The sequence below is a fragment of the Puntigrus tetrazona genome, chromosome 16 (assembly GCF_018831695.1).
Source record: "Puntigrus tetrazona isolate hp1 chromosome 16, ASM1883169v1, whole genome shotgun sequence".
NCBI classification, from domain to species: domain Eukaryota; kingdom Metazoa; phylum Chordata; class Actinopteri; order Cypriniformes; family Cyprinidae; genus Puntigrus; species Puntigrus tetrazona.
In genome coordinates, this window is record NC_056714.1 from 20,169,523 (window position 1) to 20,187,469 (window position 17,947).

Consider the following 17,947-nt stretch of genomic DNA (forward strand, 5'->3'; position numbering starts at 1 on the left):
AAGGCTATTACATGCTAAATCATAATTGTGACACAAAAATGTGAAATTGAGATGCTAAGTCATTATCATTTACGATAAACCCCGACTTTCACAGACCGGGCTAAGCCTAGACTAAAATATAAATCTGAGCTGTTTTAACTGAAATAAACTCACATGGACTGATCTTCAAACATGTCAGTGCTTTTGTTTAATCTTAAAATACACAATGCTTTTTTTCAAGGCATGTTTATAATTATTTAAATTTCCTAATCGAATTATGGCCTAATCCGTTTAACCCCCGTCTGTGAAACCGGCCTAAATAATATAAGCTGAAATTATGACATGACATAAATTACAATTGTGACATCAAAAGAAACTATGAGAAGTCTTTATGCCATAATTAGTTTTTAAACATAGGACAAAATGTAAATGTGTGAGCACGTACCAATCGAGTATCCTCGCTCTTGACCGTTGGTGCTTTGACTTGCAATAATAATAATGACTTTATATTTTATTACTTCATCTCATAACTATGACACGTCATAGTTTTGCCTTTCATGTAATAATTATGACTTCTGACAATGAGTTTAGTATATTATTTACTCCAGTGTACTTTTACGAAGGCCCTTTTAGTTACAATAAGTAACTAAAATAACACAATTTAGGAAATCCCGTCGTTTGGGGATGAATTCAAATAAGAAGCATCTTCATGTTTATTTGTTTTAGCTTATTTTTTGAGTTTTTGCTTTCAATCATCTTGCAGCCCTCATGGAAGTTTGCCGAGGGCCACGGAGCCCTGGTTGAGAGCCGCTTCTTCACTCTTTACCGCGGTCACATCGATAGCCTATACGTGCATAGACATTATTTAGGGAGAAGAACACAAACAGCTGTTTCTCGATTTTACAAGCCTGCACTTTCTCCTAGCGCACTCTTGACTCAGCTCTTCTCTTCTACATAATTCATAACCGGTTTAAAAATACCCCGCTCTCGAGCGCTCGCAAGGGTGTTTTGTGGAATAAGGGCCGGTGGGATGAGTGAGTTGTGATCGGGACCGAGCCAACCTGGTTTTCTCCCTGTTTAGCCGCCGCCTCCCTTCATGACATCAACACTGCGGAGAGCCGCCGCGCGCTCAGACTCTGCTGCAGAACGCCAGTGCGCAAAGGTAAGCGAGCGCTCCCCGGCACGCGCCAGCACGTTAGTGCGCTTCAAACATTGAAAAACACCCTTCTCGGTGTGCATGAAAGCGTTGGCTTGTAGCATCCGCGCCGTTTTGTTGACGTGAGCTGTTGTGATTGCGTTTGCAGCGGATCGTGTGGTGTATTGATGAGCGATTGGTGATCTATCAGCATGTCGCTGTACGCGTCTCAGACTAAAGCGTTTAAGAGCGCAGAGCCCAGGACACTTGGCGTGAGTTTCACTACAGCGCACTGTCACGTTATTAAATAGACATTTTGTCGCCGGATCATTGGCTAAAGATGTTTTTTTTTATCTACTAGCCTGTATCGTTAAGCTTGATTTTTACAGTCAGGGCACATTGTTTACATATCGATGGTATGTTGCATGCGAGTTTTTGGACATTCAGTCAGTGCTGTCTTATAGAATATCATATTTAGGCTCCAGCTGAACGTGAACGCACATGTGGTATATTTAATAAATGACATTTGGCCAGCATCCAAGGACACACCCATATCTGAGATGCAACACACACATACACACTGACAGACTGAACTCAATGAAATCAACACATAACAGATAAATTTCAATCCAACTTCACTGGCGTGCAAAATAAAGTATCTTGATTTATTTGCCTTTTATTATATATTTGTAGACTCAACGCTTGCAGTTTTATTTTAGATAGATTTTACTTGCAAAAAAATGTTGCGTTGCATTGCAAAGCTGCGGTTAGTTTACAATTGTAACATTTTGTGTGCTTTGGTTTAGGCTATCGAGATCATAATTGGAGTGTTTACGGTCATTTTGAGCTCAGTTGTGTATAAGCTGCACTACCATATCCAGCGCGAAATCATCATCCTCATTGTCAACGGTGCTCAGGTACAGGACCCGCACGCACTCGAATACATTTAAGATGCTTAAACTCGGTCGTGTAAAACATGTCTCTATTTCATGCAGCTTGTCATAACTGGTGTTGTCCTGGTGCACACTGGGAGGAAGCCATCCAAATGCCTGGTACAGTATAAATATCATCTGGAAATTAGAAAGCGTCACAAATCATGTCAGTCTCGCTCTCTTCATTTAAACCCCTTCGATGTCCCTCCGTCAGAAAGGACCTTGCACCTCCTCATCCTGTATTGACCACATGAAGTGCAGTCTCAGCAACAGTAGTCTTGTGTAATCAAACTTTTGACAGCAAAGGTCCTCTTTGCATATTATTTTTGCCAAGAACTTAGATTGCCAGACATTAATTGACTTATTTTTGCCACTTTGCCTTTTATTGTGATAGGATAGTTTTTTTTAAAAGTTGACAAGCAAACTGGGAAAGATAGAGGAGGACCAGATTGGGAAAGATTCTTGAACCCGGGATTCAAACTCAAGACAGATGATGACACGCAGTGATCAGAACCACAATTAGTTTTTATTAATATTTTGAACCCGTTTTTCATTTTTTACATGTTCCGTTTTCATTTGAATATATTTTTTTTATTTAGTCATTTTTAAATTATTTTATCTCAGTGTCTGTTTTATTTTTTACATTTTGTAAAATATACATTTCAGTACGTTTTAGTGCTTTGTTATTTCTTGTTTAAGGTATATATCAGGTTAAACTAAATTTTAACAACAAGCTATTATTATTATTATTATTATTATTATTATTATTATTATTGTTATTATTATTATATTTTTGTATATTTTATTGGATTAAAGTTTTTCGTTTTACTGTCAGCTTTATTCAGTTACAATAACCGCCAATAGTTCCATCAATATATTTTTGACCATTCATTATTGGAAGATCGTAAATGAGAGTTGTATTTATTGTTGAAATACGTGTCTCTTCGTTCGTCGCAGGTGCTGACAACCATTGTTCTGCAATTACTAACAGCAGCATTTGATATTGTTGGATTTGGGCTCATGGCCAGACACATCCCATTCAGAGGAGAGTCGTACTACTACAGGGACACAGAGGTAAACAAACAGAGAAGCCCATCCTGCTCATCCTCCAGCCGAGACACCCTCATTCCCACAAGTGACTCGATATTTCGAATACTGTAAACAAAGCTGATCATATACTCAGTTATTGAAAAAAACACAAGAATGTCTTCATTTGTTAAAAAAGGGAAAATGTTATACTTCAACCGGCCCCGCCTTCTTTTTTCATTGCCAAACACTGGATTCAGGCCATTTTATTTCTGCCTGTCCTGTACGTGGAACAGAAAAGCAGATGATATTGAGAGTAGGCATCGGGAGGCTGTACATCGATCTGAACGTCGGTGTCTGTCAGACGGCAGACTGTGGTTGAGTGTGTGTGAGTAGAAAGAGAGATGTGACTCCAGGCTCTGTCCTGCTTGTTTCAGTGGTGTTGTGACCCACTTCACTCTGTTTGGGCTTGCTGTGGAGAAGGAGAGAAAGGTGGACACAAAGAGGTGAGTCGACGCAGCCGGAAAACCATAAACACATCCTGAGACTCTGAAGCAGATTTGTAATTTGCTTCAAAATGAATCTAATCTCAATTATCCTTTAGCTTTTGACACAATTATTAGCGTTTCAGGTGAGAACTCACAAGCATTTATTAATTTAGAATAACTTTGACCATTGATACGGGTTTTTCAATAACAGGTGATGATACTAATAATTAAAGAGCGGCGTGGACATGTTAATGTAATAGTTTTTGTAATGGTTTTATGATTATTAATAAAAAAATGTTTTTAATGATTTGTATTTAATTATATATTTACATTGTTATATTATTTAAATTAATTAAAAATAACAATGTAAATATTAGATGAAAAACTTTAAAATGTTGCATTGTCAAATAACTTGAAGTATAAGCTAAACTACTAAAATTACTTGAAATAGAAATAGTATAATAACGAAAATGACAAAATGACACAACAACATTAGTAAAATTTAAACTGAAAATATACGAATAAAAGCTAAAATGCTATAATAGTACATAAATAATGCTAAAATAACAATGCGATGTATGCAGGCTAATGCAATGTAATCACAGCTAAATAAAAATAGCTACATATATACTCTATATTTGCTTACAAAAATATGCAGAAGTTTTGCATAACGCAACGGCCAAATATTAAAGTCTGTTACCAAATTAGAGTTTTGAAATATGACTGATTAATTGAAGTATAACATTTTCCATTTTCCCTCTGTGTGGATATTCATGTTTTGTTATTATTATTATTTGCATATGATTGTGATTTACCATGTAAATACTGTATGTATATGTAGTTTTATCGTAGAGCAGTGCTGCTGTAGTGTACTATTGTATTTGTGGTTTTCGTTACAGTTCTTAGTGAATGGGATCTTGGTGACACTGATCGGCTTCCTGGTGCTAGCATGTATCATTGGTTTGGTTGTGTCTCTTTTTGGGGTCTACGCCCTGTCTGTGAGTGCCATAAAGGTTTGTATTTCTGCTCTTAATAATTGACAATTAAGTTGTGTTTCAGGTATCTATTAATGTTTAAAGGGCTGATTTGACTGTCCAGTAACTTTTTTTTTTTTTTTTTTTACCCCAGGAGATGACGCCCATCCCTCACTCCACAGCAAACCAACATTATGGTGTTGGAGTTCAGACCCAGAACATGATCCATGCCGGAAACTGACAAAATAAGAGTCATTCAGAGCAGAAAGGCACAGTTTTAGCACAGTTTTACACCAACTGCAAAAGAGGACTGTTTCACCTACAAACCACTCACAGGTAAACAACCACAACTACAGAAAAAAAAAAAAAAACTTTTGTGACGTTGTAAATAATTTTTTGAGAATAAAATGGATAAAATCTCGTTTTTTGCTTGGCTGTTGCTCTCACAGGCCGTAGGACTGCTGTAATTTTGAATGCTCGACTTAATAGTTATTCGTACCTCGTTTATTTTCGCTCTTACAAACTGAAGCTTGTTAGCATGAAATGTCTACCCAGAAATCTAGACCAGAATCCAGTGTTATCGATGTATGTTAGAGGGTTAAGTGTGTTTGTCATTCTTAGGATATGTGAAATTAGACACATAGCAGAAACAGAAAAAGGAATTATGGTGAATGTGAACGGTAAGAAGGTTCTGTGATTCCGTCTTGTTTCATAGCATTTTGTACCACCTTTTGCATGGATCTTTATATCGGTCAACTTGTTTGTTTCAGCCACATGAGGACATATGGGGCTGCATTTATCAAGTTGATATTTGTTAATTGCGATTTGAAAATAAAAGTTCCTGAAACTCTAAAAACGTAACAACACTGTAAGCACGCCAAATGATTTTATATATACAGTATGCTTACAAAAGAAAAGAATCTTTCAAAATAAAAGCCTTGATAAATGTGGCCCATGTTCAGTGAAACTCCTCTAAAGCAGAGTAATGTGAATTTGAACACCAGTGAATAACTAAACAGCATCGCTTGGCTTTTTTGTCATCTCGTTTTATCCGTACTGATTCTTCAGGAAAGCTATGATGACTGCCAACTCTGTAAGTGCCACCACTTGTGACCAAAATCATGGACACCCTAATGACTAAAGGTCAGAGGTTGAACCCTCAGTCAAGGGCTCGACTTTGGTGATGTAATATCCTCTTGTGGAAGCATGTGTCGTCTGTTCTGTGTCTGTAGATCTTTGTCTTTATGACAGCATGTGAGATTTACATTGTGCCTGTTCTCAGTGAACTCTTGATGTGTAGTAAAATGAAAACATGTAGTACGTAGTAATATGGCTGTGTTTGTGTTTGTATTTGACTGAATGATATTTCAAATAAACTTGATTTACACAACCTGATGCTGTCTCGTTAGCGACTTTTTCAGTTTTTAAACTTTCAATTTAAAAACAATTAAAACAGTAGATGTGAATAACTCTTAGCAAATCGTTGTCATGAGTACAGCTAATAGATTTAAAAAATATATATTTGTATTTTATAAGCTTTTATTCCATATCTAGACTGCTTGAAATAAGTTTGAAATAATTTTGAAATCAGTTGTACATTTGAATAAAAAAATCTGTTATATAAATAGACTTTTATTTTAAAACATCAGAAGAAGCTCTTGCATATATATATATATATATATATATATATATATATATATATATATATATATATATATATATACACACACACACACACACACACACACGTATCATTACGTCACGAGTACCCTTTCCTGATTGGCGGAAATGTTTCTAGTTAATATTCATGAGAAGGGCTTTACGGGCGCGTAAGTGGACTTTTATTTTGAAACAGAATCCATTTCCCGGAGTATCGATTTGGATGGTGTTTCTGTTGTGGTCTGGGTTCAGAGTCTGGACAGCATGAGGGCCTTTCTGCTGTAAACACTCATTCATGCGCTCGGACGATTTCCTGGATAGTTAAGTGGTTCGCCCTGATGAGTACCATATGTAATTCAATACGAATATTTTGTTTTACGGCATAATAAATCAAATAACGAGGGGAAAATTTAATTATCGCATTCTATGATGGTGTCATACATACAGTATGGAGAAAGTCCGAAAGATTCTAGTTCATCTGTCGAGGGAAAACGCCGCTCCGCAGTGCGCACGGTTCGTGCAGGTCAGCTCAGCTAAAATATGTCTATAACAATGATTATGTGTGTATATATATATATACATACATACATACATACATATATATATATATGCGCTATAGTTAATACATATAATATCTACTACAAATAAATCAGCTACACACACAGACACACACACATATTATTGTACTGCACTGCAGAAATATGTATAGTATGTATATGGTGATCATACATTCACACACACTCACACACACACACACAGAGAGCTGCCCAAAGTGTTTAGAACATCTAGTATTATCAGCAGCTAAAAGTGGTTTAAAAATGGTTATTTTTTATCTTTCGCTGTGGTGAGTCAGTTGAAAATATCAGTTTACATGTCCAAACATTCATTTTCGCCATTGCGATAATCCAGTGAGATTTTTTTGTCTGATCTGATCATCATCCAGTCTGTCTGGAATGACATGAACTACATCAGGAAGAACCGTGTTAACGTCTCCAAGCGTCTACCTGCTGTAAAATGAGGATGCTGTCAAAAATAATGTCATAAATAGATTTTCCTTATCAGTTAAATTCTGCTAACTGAATTAGATCGACATGTGGTGCACATCTTGGAGACGTTGCCACAGTTCTTGATCCAGTCTATATTAATAGTAACTAATAATAATATTATATTCTATAGTGTTATTTAAAACTATGTTTTAAATAATCATACATGTCAATATAAGTCCTATATCAAAGAAATAATAATCTCTAGTGTATCAACACACGCATGTGTCTTTTATTCCAGAGCATAACTGGACACTTTGTCGGGAGCGTTGAGGATCAGGCAACTGTGAGCTGTTCTTTGGAGAGTAATAGATTTATTCTATATGACAGGCTGTGTGATGGAGGAGTTCCTCTAAAGGTGAGATTAAATTAAAGTTTTTTTTACAGCCATATGCATTTTGTTACTTAAATTAATACCCTTTAATACGGTAGTTTTTAATTTGTGCTTCAAACTCATTGTCTAACCCTAGAGGGCGTCATTTTGCCCCATCAAGTACCTGTCTCACTCAGAGGCTGACTCCCTGCCCCCAGATACCCTGAATCGTGGGGTAGACGTGGGCGTGGCTGTGCTGCTGCAGTCAGCCAATCAGAGACTGTTGCTAACGCGCCGTGCCTCCAGCCTCCGGATCTTCCCCAATGTTTGGGTTCCGCCCGGTGAGTGACGTTCCACGCCGACCCAAACGACTCCTCAGATCCAAGCGTGTGCTCATGCGTTTATGATTTACAGACGAGCGGGGTCATTTTGGTCAGTTTTGTCTGGTTCTGAGGAAACGGTTATTTTAAATGGTTTCTTAATCTAATCTCAAATCATACTTTCCATCAGAGACTGCGGTGTTATCGGCAGAAGTTAAATAGCCACAGAAATGTGGCCCACATGTGTGTGAGAATCCCGTGGGGTTCAGGACTAATGGATGTAATTTGTTTGTTCAGGTGGCCATGTGGAGCTGGATGAAAAGGTACATGCTGCGTCACGTAAACAGAGTGCAGTCAATTAATCAGTCTTAACAAGTTTTAAATGAAATTAAGAGAATTAATTTGTGATTGATTGATTTTTTAGTAATTAATATGCAATGGGGTCTAATGTTTGAGACTACTTCATAAATATGATTTAGTTGTTATCGCAAAACAAAGACGTGCGCTATATTTTGCTTATTATAATTATTATATTATATAATTATAAAGATTATTATAATTTTATATATAATATATATATATATATATATATATATGGCAAAACCGGCCTGATAATTATATTATTATTTTATTATTATTATAATGTAAATTCAAATAATTAAAGATTTTAAAACTATGACAGGAAATCAAAAGTAATGAAAAAAAGTAACCCTGCCTGATTTAAATGTTTCAAAAAGGTTAACAGTTCAAAATATCAGAAATTTAAAAGAGTAATAAAAAGTTATAAAAAGATGTATGTTACATTATTTTAATAAAGTAAAGTTACACTACTTACATTGTGAATAGAGTTATATTAATATACCTATTATATTTCCAAAGTAACCTTCCCAACACTGTGTGTATATATATATATATATAATATATATATATATATATATATATATATATATATCATATATTTATATGATACAAAGCTGAATTCTCAGCATAATTACTCCAGTCTAGTGTCACACGATTCATTAAAAATGCTGATTTGCTGTCCAAAAAACTGCTTTGCTGCCATCAATCTCGAAAACAGTTGTGCTGTTTAATATTGTGGGTGGAATTTTGTAACTTTTTGTTAAATACTTCAAACAAACGGCATTTATATGAATTAGAAATATTTTGTTGCATTATACATGACTTTGCTCTCACTGCCAGTCAATGAATCCTTGCTGAATAAAAGTTTTACTTAATTTTCCTTAAAAAATCTTTTTTACTGAACCCCGAACCTTGTGTAGTGTATAGATTCGTTTGTATTATTTTCTTTTTGTGAGTAATTCTTTGTAATATAATAAGCATGTTAAATAAGGACAATAATATCCCGAAGCACCGTGGCTACCGTGGCTCATTGATTTCTGTGTGTGTTTAAAACTAGCTGCTGGATGCAGGACTCAGGGAGCTGAAAGAAGAGACCGGTCTGAAACTGAGCCCCGATGAAATCTCCTCTCAGCTGCTCGGCCTGTGGGAGGTGTGTGTTTATAGCACAAAGTCCAGAGGGGCCACTGACCGCACGCTGAATTTGACCGATCGTGGCCGATTGTTTGTAAACTTTATTTGTGTAACCTGGAACAATCGGACGCTGCACACATCTGTTGACAATCTCGGAGTTTTAATCATTGGCATTAAGATGTGAATCTAACCAAGCTAATCCAGAGGGTTTACTTTGATTTTCACGAAACAAACATATATATGACGCTAATGGAATAGTTTATTCATTGACGTTGTTATGTCCTCATGGCCGTGTTTTTCCATTTCTGTATTATTTACATTTTTTCCATGAATACGAAAGACAGAATATTCAGACTGCTCTTTTCCATAACTGGAAAGGGAATGAAAAAAGACATTAAAAGGGCCATAAAGTTTTATAGAAGTTAGGTACATGACTTTACAAGTCTTTTGAATCCACACACTAAATAAATGTGGAGCAGACTGAAACACTAAATAATTGTCACCTCTGCCGCAAATCTAAACTTTTTGGCAGGAAAAGTCACCATTCAAGCAATTTTTCAAGCAGTTTTATGGAAGAAAGAAAATATTACAAAGTTGGAATGATGTGAGGATGAGTAATAAAAAATACAGTTTTTACCGTGTTTGTGATCAAATGCATTATTAAATATTATTTTGATTTAAAATAACTGCTTTCTATTTTAAACATTTATTTATGCTATTTGTTCCTGTGATGGCAAAGCTGAATTTTCAGCATCATTACTTCAGTCTTCCGCTGTCTCTTGATTCAGATATCTTTCTAATATGCTAAATTTGCTGCTCAAAGAAACATTACTTATTATAATCAATCTTGAAAACAATTGTTACTTAATATTTTAGTAGAAACCACTTTTGATGCATCCTTACATCCAATATTTAAAAATTTTTTTTTTTTTTATTATTTTGTGTCCAGTCAGTGTATCCACCCATGTTATCCAGAGGACTGCCTAAGAGACATCATATTGTGACCTACATACTTCTGAAGAGCTCTCAATCACACCTGCAGCTACAGGTACATCTTCAGGTCATCCACACATAAAAAAATGCTAAAAACATTACATGCCATAAAGTCTCTGTCCTCTTTTTTTTCAGGCTTGTTTGCGCCCCGATCCTGCTGAAGTCAGTGCATGTGTGTGGGTCGATGCAGGTCTGGTGAAAGTTGTGGTGTCTGCAGTAGATGGTGAGAAGGATTCTGTTCAAATACCAACTGACCTGCCACAGAGCATCAGGTATGGAGAACATCATTGATCTCTATTAAAAGGAATAGTTCACCCAAAAAATCACTCACTCTCAGGCCATATAGGATGTAAAGGAGTTTGTTCCTTCATCAGAACAGATTATATCACTTGCACACTGCAGTGAATGGGTGCCGTCAGAATGAGAGTCCAAACAAATGATACATAATATAACAATAATCCACAAGTAATCCTCCATCAGGTAATGTCTTGAAAAGCTGAATTATAAACATCATTAAGGCTTTTAACTTCGAACCATCACATCTGCCCAGAATCCCTAAAATTGGTTCCTCCAGTGAAAAAGTCCATCCCCTGTTGTCACATCAAATCAGCAATGTATTTCATTTACTGTTTTGCTTATAAACAGTGCTATTTAAGAGTAATTGAAGATTTTACTTTAATAGTTATTTAGTAATTGAAGATATTTTGGATGAAAACGGGGTGGCTTGTGTCTGACTGCCAAACAATCACGACTGTCAAGGTGCAGAAAAAAAAAAGCCTCCTGGTTTTCATCCAAAGTATCTTAAATTGTGTAGAAGTTGTGTACAGGTTTGGAACGACATGGGGGTAAGTGATTAATAACAAAATGTTCATTTTGGGGTGGAGTGACCCTTTAATCATAAGTACGTTTCCTACAATCATACAGCTTCAGAAGACATTAAATCGTGTGGATTATTGTGTTGTTTTTATCAGCTGTTTGGGCTCTTATTCTGATGGCACCCATTCACTGCAGCATGTAATGCAATTAACTCGTTCCTCCAAATATGTCAAACTCATCTACGTCTTGGGTGGCCTAACTTTTGGATAAACTATCTCTTAGTATTAATATCACAGTTTTGAGTGTCTGTTTTTTTCTATATGTCGCCAGCGTGACAGAAGTGTCTCCACGCGGTGAGCTAATCGAGACCTCGCTGCCTGTTTCTGTGCTTTGCAACCGGGCCCCGGATCACGGCGAGGACATCGAACGAGTCAGCACTGGAACCAAATTTGCTTTAGAACTGTGGTTGAAAACACTGGAGCCTCATGCTGAGATGGGCTGAGGACTCCTCTCTGCCTGCTTCTCTTTACGTACGTTGCTTTTTAACCAGTGCCTTGAGGAAGACAGCACCTCCTGCTGGACCGGACATATTTTAACATTTAAATCATAATGTTGTCACCACAGACTTGGAAAAAGAGTTTCGATTGGATTGATACGACTTCATAATTATCCGAATGTTTATCCGACATTTTATTAAATACAACATCTTGGTGCACTATGATAGGGTTATACAAAATGAATCATGACAAATACACCTGTTAATTGGAAATTTAAGAGTTTGTGTGTGTGAATGTTCATGAAATATGAGAAAAATGAAATTTCATCACAGTTTACATTTGACCGCTGAGATAATCTGCAGAATTTCACTTGTCTCACCCTTCCTCTGATACGTTTATGCTCTTTTTGTTCAAATACTCCATATCTCGATTTTTTTATCAAGTCAGTGCCAGGCACATTTTTATACACTTTACTTTTAAATAGAATTTGGGCCGAAGTGACACAGGGTTGTCTAGTTATGTTCGGTTTATTCCATACTAGGTTTGTCACCCAATCCACAAACTAGTTAAAACTCTTGCTTTAGATCTGTGGTAGACAGGAAGTGTCGCCAAATATTTTGTTCCCCATGAAACAGCATTTTCCATTAAAATTAAGATGAAAAGATTTAATTCATTTTCAGAAAATCTTTAATTTCACTAAATCACTGTTAATACATCACATTACTGTCGTCATTCGATCAATTTTTAAAAGTTACAAATTACTTTGTGCAAAGGTATATAGTAGGAAAATAAATTCTAAATCAATAGAATGGCATGTAAAATAATTTCCCTGTTCGTTCAGCATCCTGCAGTAGAGTGACGGATGTTTGACAGTTTTTCATCCAACAAGGGTTTTCTCAGGCCTCTTTCTTCACACATGGAAGGAGGGACAGTGTTGGGGTCAGAAAACCTGAATGGTTGAGTAAAAGTGTGAGTTTGATCTGGGTTATTTACAGAAGTGTGTCATGCTCACCACCGCATATGTGTTTTACTATACCTGTGACCTTCATTGGTTCACCACATACATTCCTGTCCGGTTTTTTGGAGGTTTTTCTCTGACATCCTGTTAAAAAAAGAGTCATTAGATGACAATGAAGGGCATGTATTCACTAGAACATTCATGAGCATTAGAAAGAACTTTTTATTTATAATTATAATTTTTAATTATTAAATTATTTATAATTATTAAAGTATTAACTAGTAAGTAATTTAAAATGATTACTATTTATTATTATTTGTTTATATTTTTTATTTAATTAGTTTGATCTTTGATTTATTTAAATGTTAGATATATTTGATTTTTTTACTGTTTTTTTCAGTTATTAGCTTATCTTTTTATTTACTTAATTGTATTTATTGTATATACTGAAATATTGATCTTTGTCTATCTTATTTTTGTTTAAATATTATCCATACATCATATATATATATATATATATATATATATATATATATATATATATATATATATATATATATATAATATATACATACTGAATATAGAAGAGAATATATATAAAATGTAAAAAATATCAAAATCAAAATGCCCCCAAAAAAATTATTCTTCAGATAAAAAGTAAAAACAATAGTTACACCTCTTTATTTTTGTGTGTGTTGTGGGTGACTCTGGGGCCATATGGGTTGGGCTGTTTCTGGCGATTTAGATCATTTTGTTTATATCATTATTGTGAATCATCCAGCTTGTTATTAATATAAATGCCAGTGTCCTAACAAACGCCTCCGTTCATCTCCATTCAGTTAATCACTCTCTGCTCCGATCAGCTGTCCACCAAAACCTGCTGCTGAGATGCATTCAGCCCTGGAGGCCTGAATTAGGGTTGGATTCAGAGCTTAAGTCTTTTTCTCCTGGCTCCCGTCATTGTTTGAATGTAGGCAGGGCATTGTGAGCGGTGACGCCGGGGCTACTGGACGATGGAGGAGACGCAGATGGAGGCCTCACAGTCTCTGAACGAGAGTCGAGTTTCCCACGCTTCAGGTTTCTTAGTCAGAGCTGCACAAAGAGGGGCCTGTGCAGGCGACGGGGACGCTGGAACGCCAGGTAACAGTAGCCAGTTTTCCCTAGTTCTGATCTGTGATTGTGGGGTCAGCGTTTTACACGGACAGAGATACTGATGGAGAACCCTTCTAAAAACCCCTCTGTGTCCCTCCACAATAAAGCTGCAATTCCATTTGTAAAGTTAAAAGTGCTTTTTGTATTGTTGAGAAAGGGTTAAAATGCTGCATGCTTTTCGTCACGTTTTGCCATTAGTTTACAGGTTTCTTGATGCTTTCTGATCATAAGGCTGCATCCACACACTCAGCATTTTCACTTTACTAACAGGTGTTTCTCTCAGATTTTCTTGTTTATCCAGCAGCAGGGAAGACTTGATCCACTACGTCTGTACCAGCAGAAAACAAGCTAATTCCTTCTTTAACTTGAGAGTAAACCCTATAACTGATAACTATTGTAAATATCAATGTAAGGATTCAATGATAAAATTCTTGCTATGGTTCCATTTTCTTTACGCACTATTACACACTCAGAGAAAAGATACAAAAGCACATATTATTATCCTAAAATGTTCATACTAGTACCTTTTGAAAGAGTATAAGCCCCAGTGAAAGGTTTTGGACCTTTTTTTTGTTGCTGACATTGTAGCATTTATATTAGTGTTATTTGAATGTTTTCAGGTTTTGTTTTGTTTTGTTTTAGTATTTTTTTTTCTAATCAGAAATCAGGTTTTTTTTCTGTCTACATTTTTAGATTAGTTTTAATCATTTTAATACCATAACTTATTTTCATTTTAAGTTATCTATTATTTAAGTCTTATAACAATTACATTTTGTCAGCTTTATTGTAATTAGCCATTTAAAATTTATTTAGATTTGGCAACAACAAATAATAAAGTCTGTTAATTCTGTTGTTACAGTACAGCACATTTGCTTTCAAAATTTGGTTGTAAGTCTTGAAAATTTAAAGGAGTCACTTTTGTTATAAAATCTAGTTTCACTCTTTTTCATGACCAAACTTTATAGGAACAGAACACAAGGTAAGTTTTGTCAGAATGAGTTGTGAAAAATATCGCACCGCTTGTTTGCCGTTGGATGTATCAAATGTGCTTTGTGTTGAATACATAGGGATGTCTGGATTGAAGTACATGGGAGGATTCATCTCTTCAGCTTCATTCACGAAAACTCTTCGTTTTGGACAACAGCACCAGATCACCACCTGAGAGGAGGAACACCGTTGTCCTTTAACAGTAAACTGTTAACACTGACAAAATCACCCCCAAAATGTTTCAACTTGGCTTGGAAGTATTTTGCCATGAATATTTTGCTTTATATATAAATATGGTAATACGGTGGTATACCAGTAGTGCACCACACAACAAAATCAGCACAACACAATGCATACGATTCATTTTGTGCCTTGTTTCCATTGAGCTGTACTAATTTCGTTGTGTAGCGACTTTTTTCTATTGCGTTATGCAAATTTCATTGTTTTACGACTTGTTTCCTTTGTATTGTGCTAATTTCGTTGTGTTGCGGATTGTTTCTTTTGCGGTATTTTCCAATTACATTGTGTTGTGGCTTGTTTCTGTTGTGTTGTATATATGTTATATATATATATATATATATATATATATATATATATATATATATATATATATATATATATATATATATATATGTCCTATTAAAGGTAAATTGCCTATAATCTGATACCTAAATATAATTTGTGCCAATGACAATATGTTGACTCTATACTTAGGGATAGTAGTACAAAAGTTGGTCAGTTTTATTATTTATTCAAATGAAACAATCAAATTTGACACATTTCAAAAATATAACAAATACCATATTTTAAAGTTGCTATCACGTTCTTCTATAAAACCAAAGGTTTATATTACATTGATCCTAAACCCTCGATCACTCACCAGAATGATGAGGATGATGAGGAGGAAGAGGCTGACAGCCGCCAGCGCTAAGAGGGCGACCGCCCATCCAGGCACCAAAACAGTGACCTTTGTAGCAGGAGAATTCATGGTGGTGGTTTTCGAGGGCTGTGCTGTTGTAATCTTGGTGGAGCTGATTGTCGGTTTCCCAGCAGTGCTTTGGATGGAGGTAAATGTGCTTCGGAGGGCTGTGGTGGTGGTGTTATTGGGGGCTGTGGTGGTGGTGGTGCCATTTGGGGTTGGAGTGATGGTGGCGTTTGGGACTGAAGTGATGGTGGCGGTGGCGGTGGTGCCAACGGAAGCTGTAGCGATGGTTTCTACGGGTGCTGTTGCGGTTGTCCCATTGGTTACTGCATTGGTGGTGATGGGTGCTGCAGAAAAACTTGCGTTGTGAATCTGTGAGCTGGTTGTGATGTTTATGTGCATTGTGGTGGTGTTAATGGGTGTGGAGGTGGTGGAGTGGATGGAGTTCGTGGTGTGTCCTACAACAGCACTGGAGGTTGACACGTTGGGCGATCGTGTCGATGGAAGACGGCTGGTGAAGGATTCAGTGTCTATTATAATGTCAGGAGTGGAAGTGAGGGGCGTGGTCACAGAGGGCGATGTTGTAAAGGATGTGTCTTTATGTGTTGTCGTTGGTGGTCTGCTGATGGTCTGCTCTTTCTCAAGGGGTTCTTCAAGCGGTAGTTCATCTGTGGGTGAGATCGAATCTACTATTTATTGGGTAATAGTTTTTATGGGTCAGGTTTATATGAAAGCTTATTTGTGCCACAGAATATTAAAACAAATACTTTTTATCTTGCAATTCTTTTTTTAGTTCATTTTTCCACAATTTAGACTTTCTATTTAGGTGTTTGATAGAATTGCGAGTTGTTAACCCCAAAAAAATTGTCAGATGTCTCAAGTTCGAATCCTAACTTAAAGACCTTTCTTGCTCCTGCTTCCCATCTTTCTCCCACTTCATTTCCTGTCTCCTATACACTGTCCTATCACAATAAAGGCAAAAATACACCAAAAATAACTTTTTGGACTTTTTTTTCACAATTCCAAGTTTACATCTTGCAGTCCTTTTTTTTTTTTTTTTTAGAGTTCTGCATGTTCTGCAGAATTCGCGAACAAATGAAAATAAAGAAAGAAAGAAAGAAATAATTACGAGGTGTAAACGAAAACGTTCTACCGTATATTTGCAATTGCATTGGTGGAAATAAGCTTCTATAGGTTTAGATGGTCAATACTTAATGCCAAATCCTCCGTGGTAAACCCCAATTAATGAACAATTTGAAAACAATATAAAATCAACCATTTTTGACAGTTTTTTTTTTTACTTTCAATGTGGCTGAGGTCGATCTCTAGTGCCGGCGATGGCATTTGTTTGTACGCAGGAAAAAAGATTCCTCTCACAAGCTCTGGATTGACTTGAGTCGGCCCAAACAGCAGACGAGAAGTGACGATGACAGACCCATTACTGTAAGAGAAACATTGTAAGATCAGACAGTCTCTGTCACACATTCTCTTTTTTGATGCAAACCTAAGAGATTACGAGTTAATCAAACCTGAAAATCATCTCATCTGTCCCCAAATATATCAGATGAGTGGTGTCATACGATCGTTCATAAATATCTGCAAACTGGAAAGGTACAACAGAGAAAAATCTATATTACTCAGAGTAAGACCGATTTACTCATCTTAACTGATAGCACAATTTATCAGTTTGATAATGCTGCCATTCTATAAAGTAGATTAATTTATTAGCATAGCTTATGTTGTTCATAGTACTGCGGTAAAAACCATGGTTTCTCAGACATACTGCATACAATTCTAAAAATAAATAAATCTGGCAACTTTACAATATCACTGTGGGAGTCCCATGATATGATGGCATTAGCAAGGTACCTTAGCGAATACCTTGGTATGTATATGATATTCAATAAAAAATGGTACTTTTATGTAAGTGCAATCATTCAGTAACATATATTAAAGTACTGGATTATTTTTATTTGAGGCCATCACTTCACCCTGGTATAAGTTCTAGTTAACTACTGGTCATTGACCTTGTCGTTCAGATCATCTATAGTATACTCTACATCTGTCGGTGGATGTAATATATCGCAGAATACTGTAAATATCCCATGCGGTCTTTACATACACAAGCATGATTAAGAAGAGCCCCTCACCAGTTGTTCCACCTCTTGCTTGAGTGTTGTATACTCTTCTGATTGCTGGTCAGACAGTGAGTCATTATAAACACGGTTCGTGATTCTGAGATCCATGATAACTGAAGTCAAA

General features: G+C 36.1%; 2 protein-coding genes across 5 annotated transcripts; both read left to right on the forward strand.

Annotated features, from left to right (window-relative positions):
* Positions 1-969: 969 nt before the first annotated feature.
* On the forward strand, positions 970-5,929 carry si:dkey-7j14.5 (uncharacterized protein LOC556563 homolog). Of its 2 annotated transcripts, XM_043261287.1 has the most exons (8): positions 970-1,141; positions 1,284-1,386; positions 1,921-2,031; positions 2,110-2,166; positions 3,004-3,120; positions 3,510-3,578; positions 4,460-4,573; positions 4,689-5,929. In XM_043261287.1, exons 2-8 carry the CDS (start codon positions 1,327-1,329, stop codon positions 4,773-4,775), a joined length of 615 nt encoding a protein of 204 aa, XP_043117222.1. In that variant the 5' UTR covers positions 970-1,141; positions 1,284-1,326; the 3' UTR covers positions 4,776-5,929. The 2 variants fall into 2 exon arrangements, with proteins under 2 accessions (XP_043117222.1, XP_043117223.1); XM_043261288.1 differs by lacking the exons at positions 970-1,141; positions 3,510-3,578 and having other exon boundaries at positions 1,148-1,386.
* A 474-nt stretch (positions 5,930-6,403) lies between these two features.
* nudt17 (nudix (nucleoside diphosphate linked moiety X)-type motif 17) lies at positions 6,404-12,335 on the forward strand. Of its 3 annotated transcripts, XM_043262064.1 has the most exons (9): positions 6,404-6,544; positions 6,641-6,716; positions 7,478-7,594; positions 7,707-7,890; positions 8,167-8,192; positions 9,287-9,379; positions 10,310-10,408; positions 10,489-10,625; positions 11,500-12,335. In XM_043262064.1, exons 2-9 carry the CDS (start codon positions 6,642-6,644, stop codon positions 11,669-11,671), a joined length of 903 nt encoding a protein of 300 aa, XP_043117999.1. In that variant the 5' UTR covers positions 6,404-6,544; position 6,641; the 3' UTR covers positions 11,672-12,335. The 3 variants fall into 3 exon arrangements, with proteins under 3 accessions (XP_043117999.1, XP_043117998.1, XP_043117996.1); XM_043262063.1 differs by having other exon boundaries at positions 6,404-6,716; XM_043262061.1 differs by having other exon boundaries at positions 6,404-6,706.
* The last annotated feature ends 5,612 nt before the right edge of the window (positions 12,336-17,947 follow it).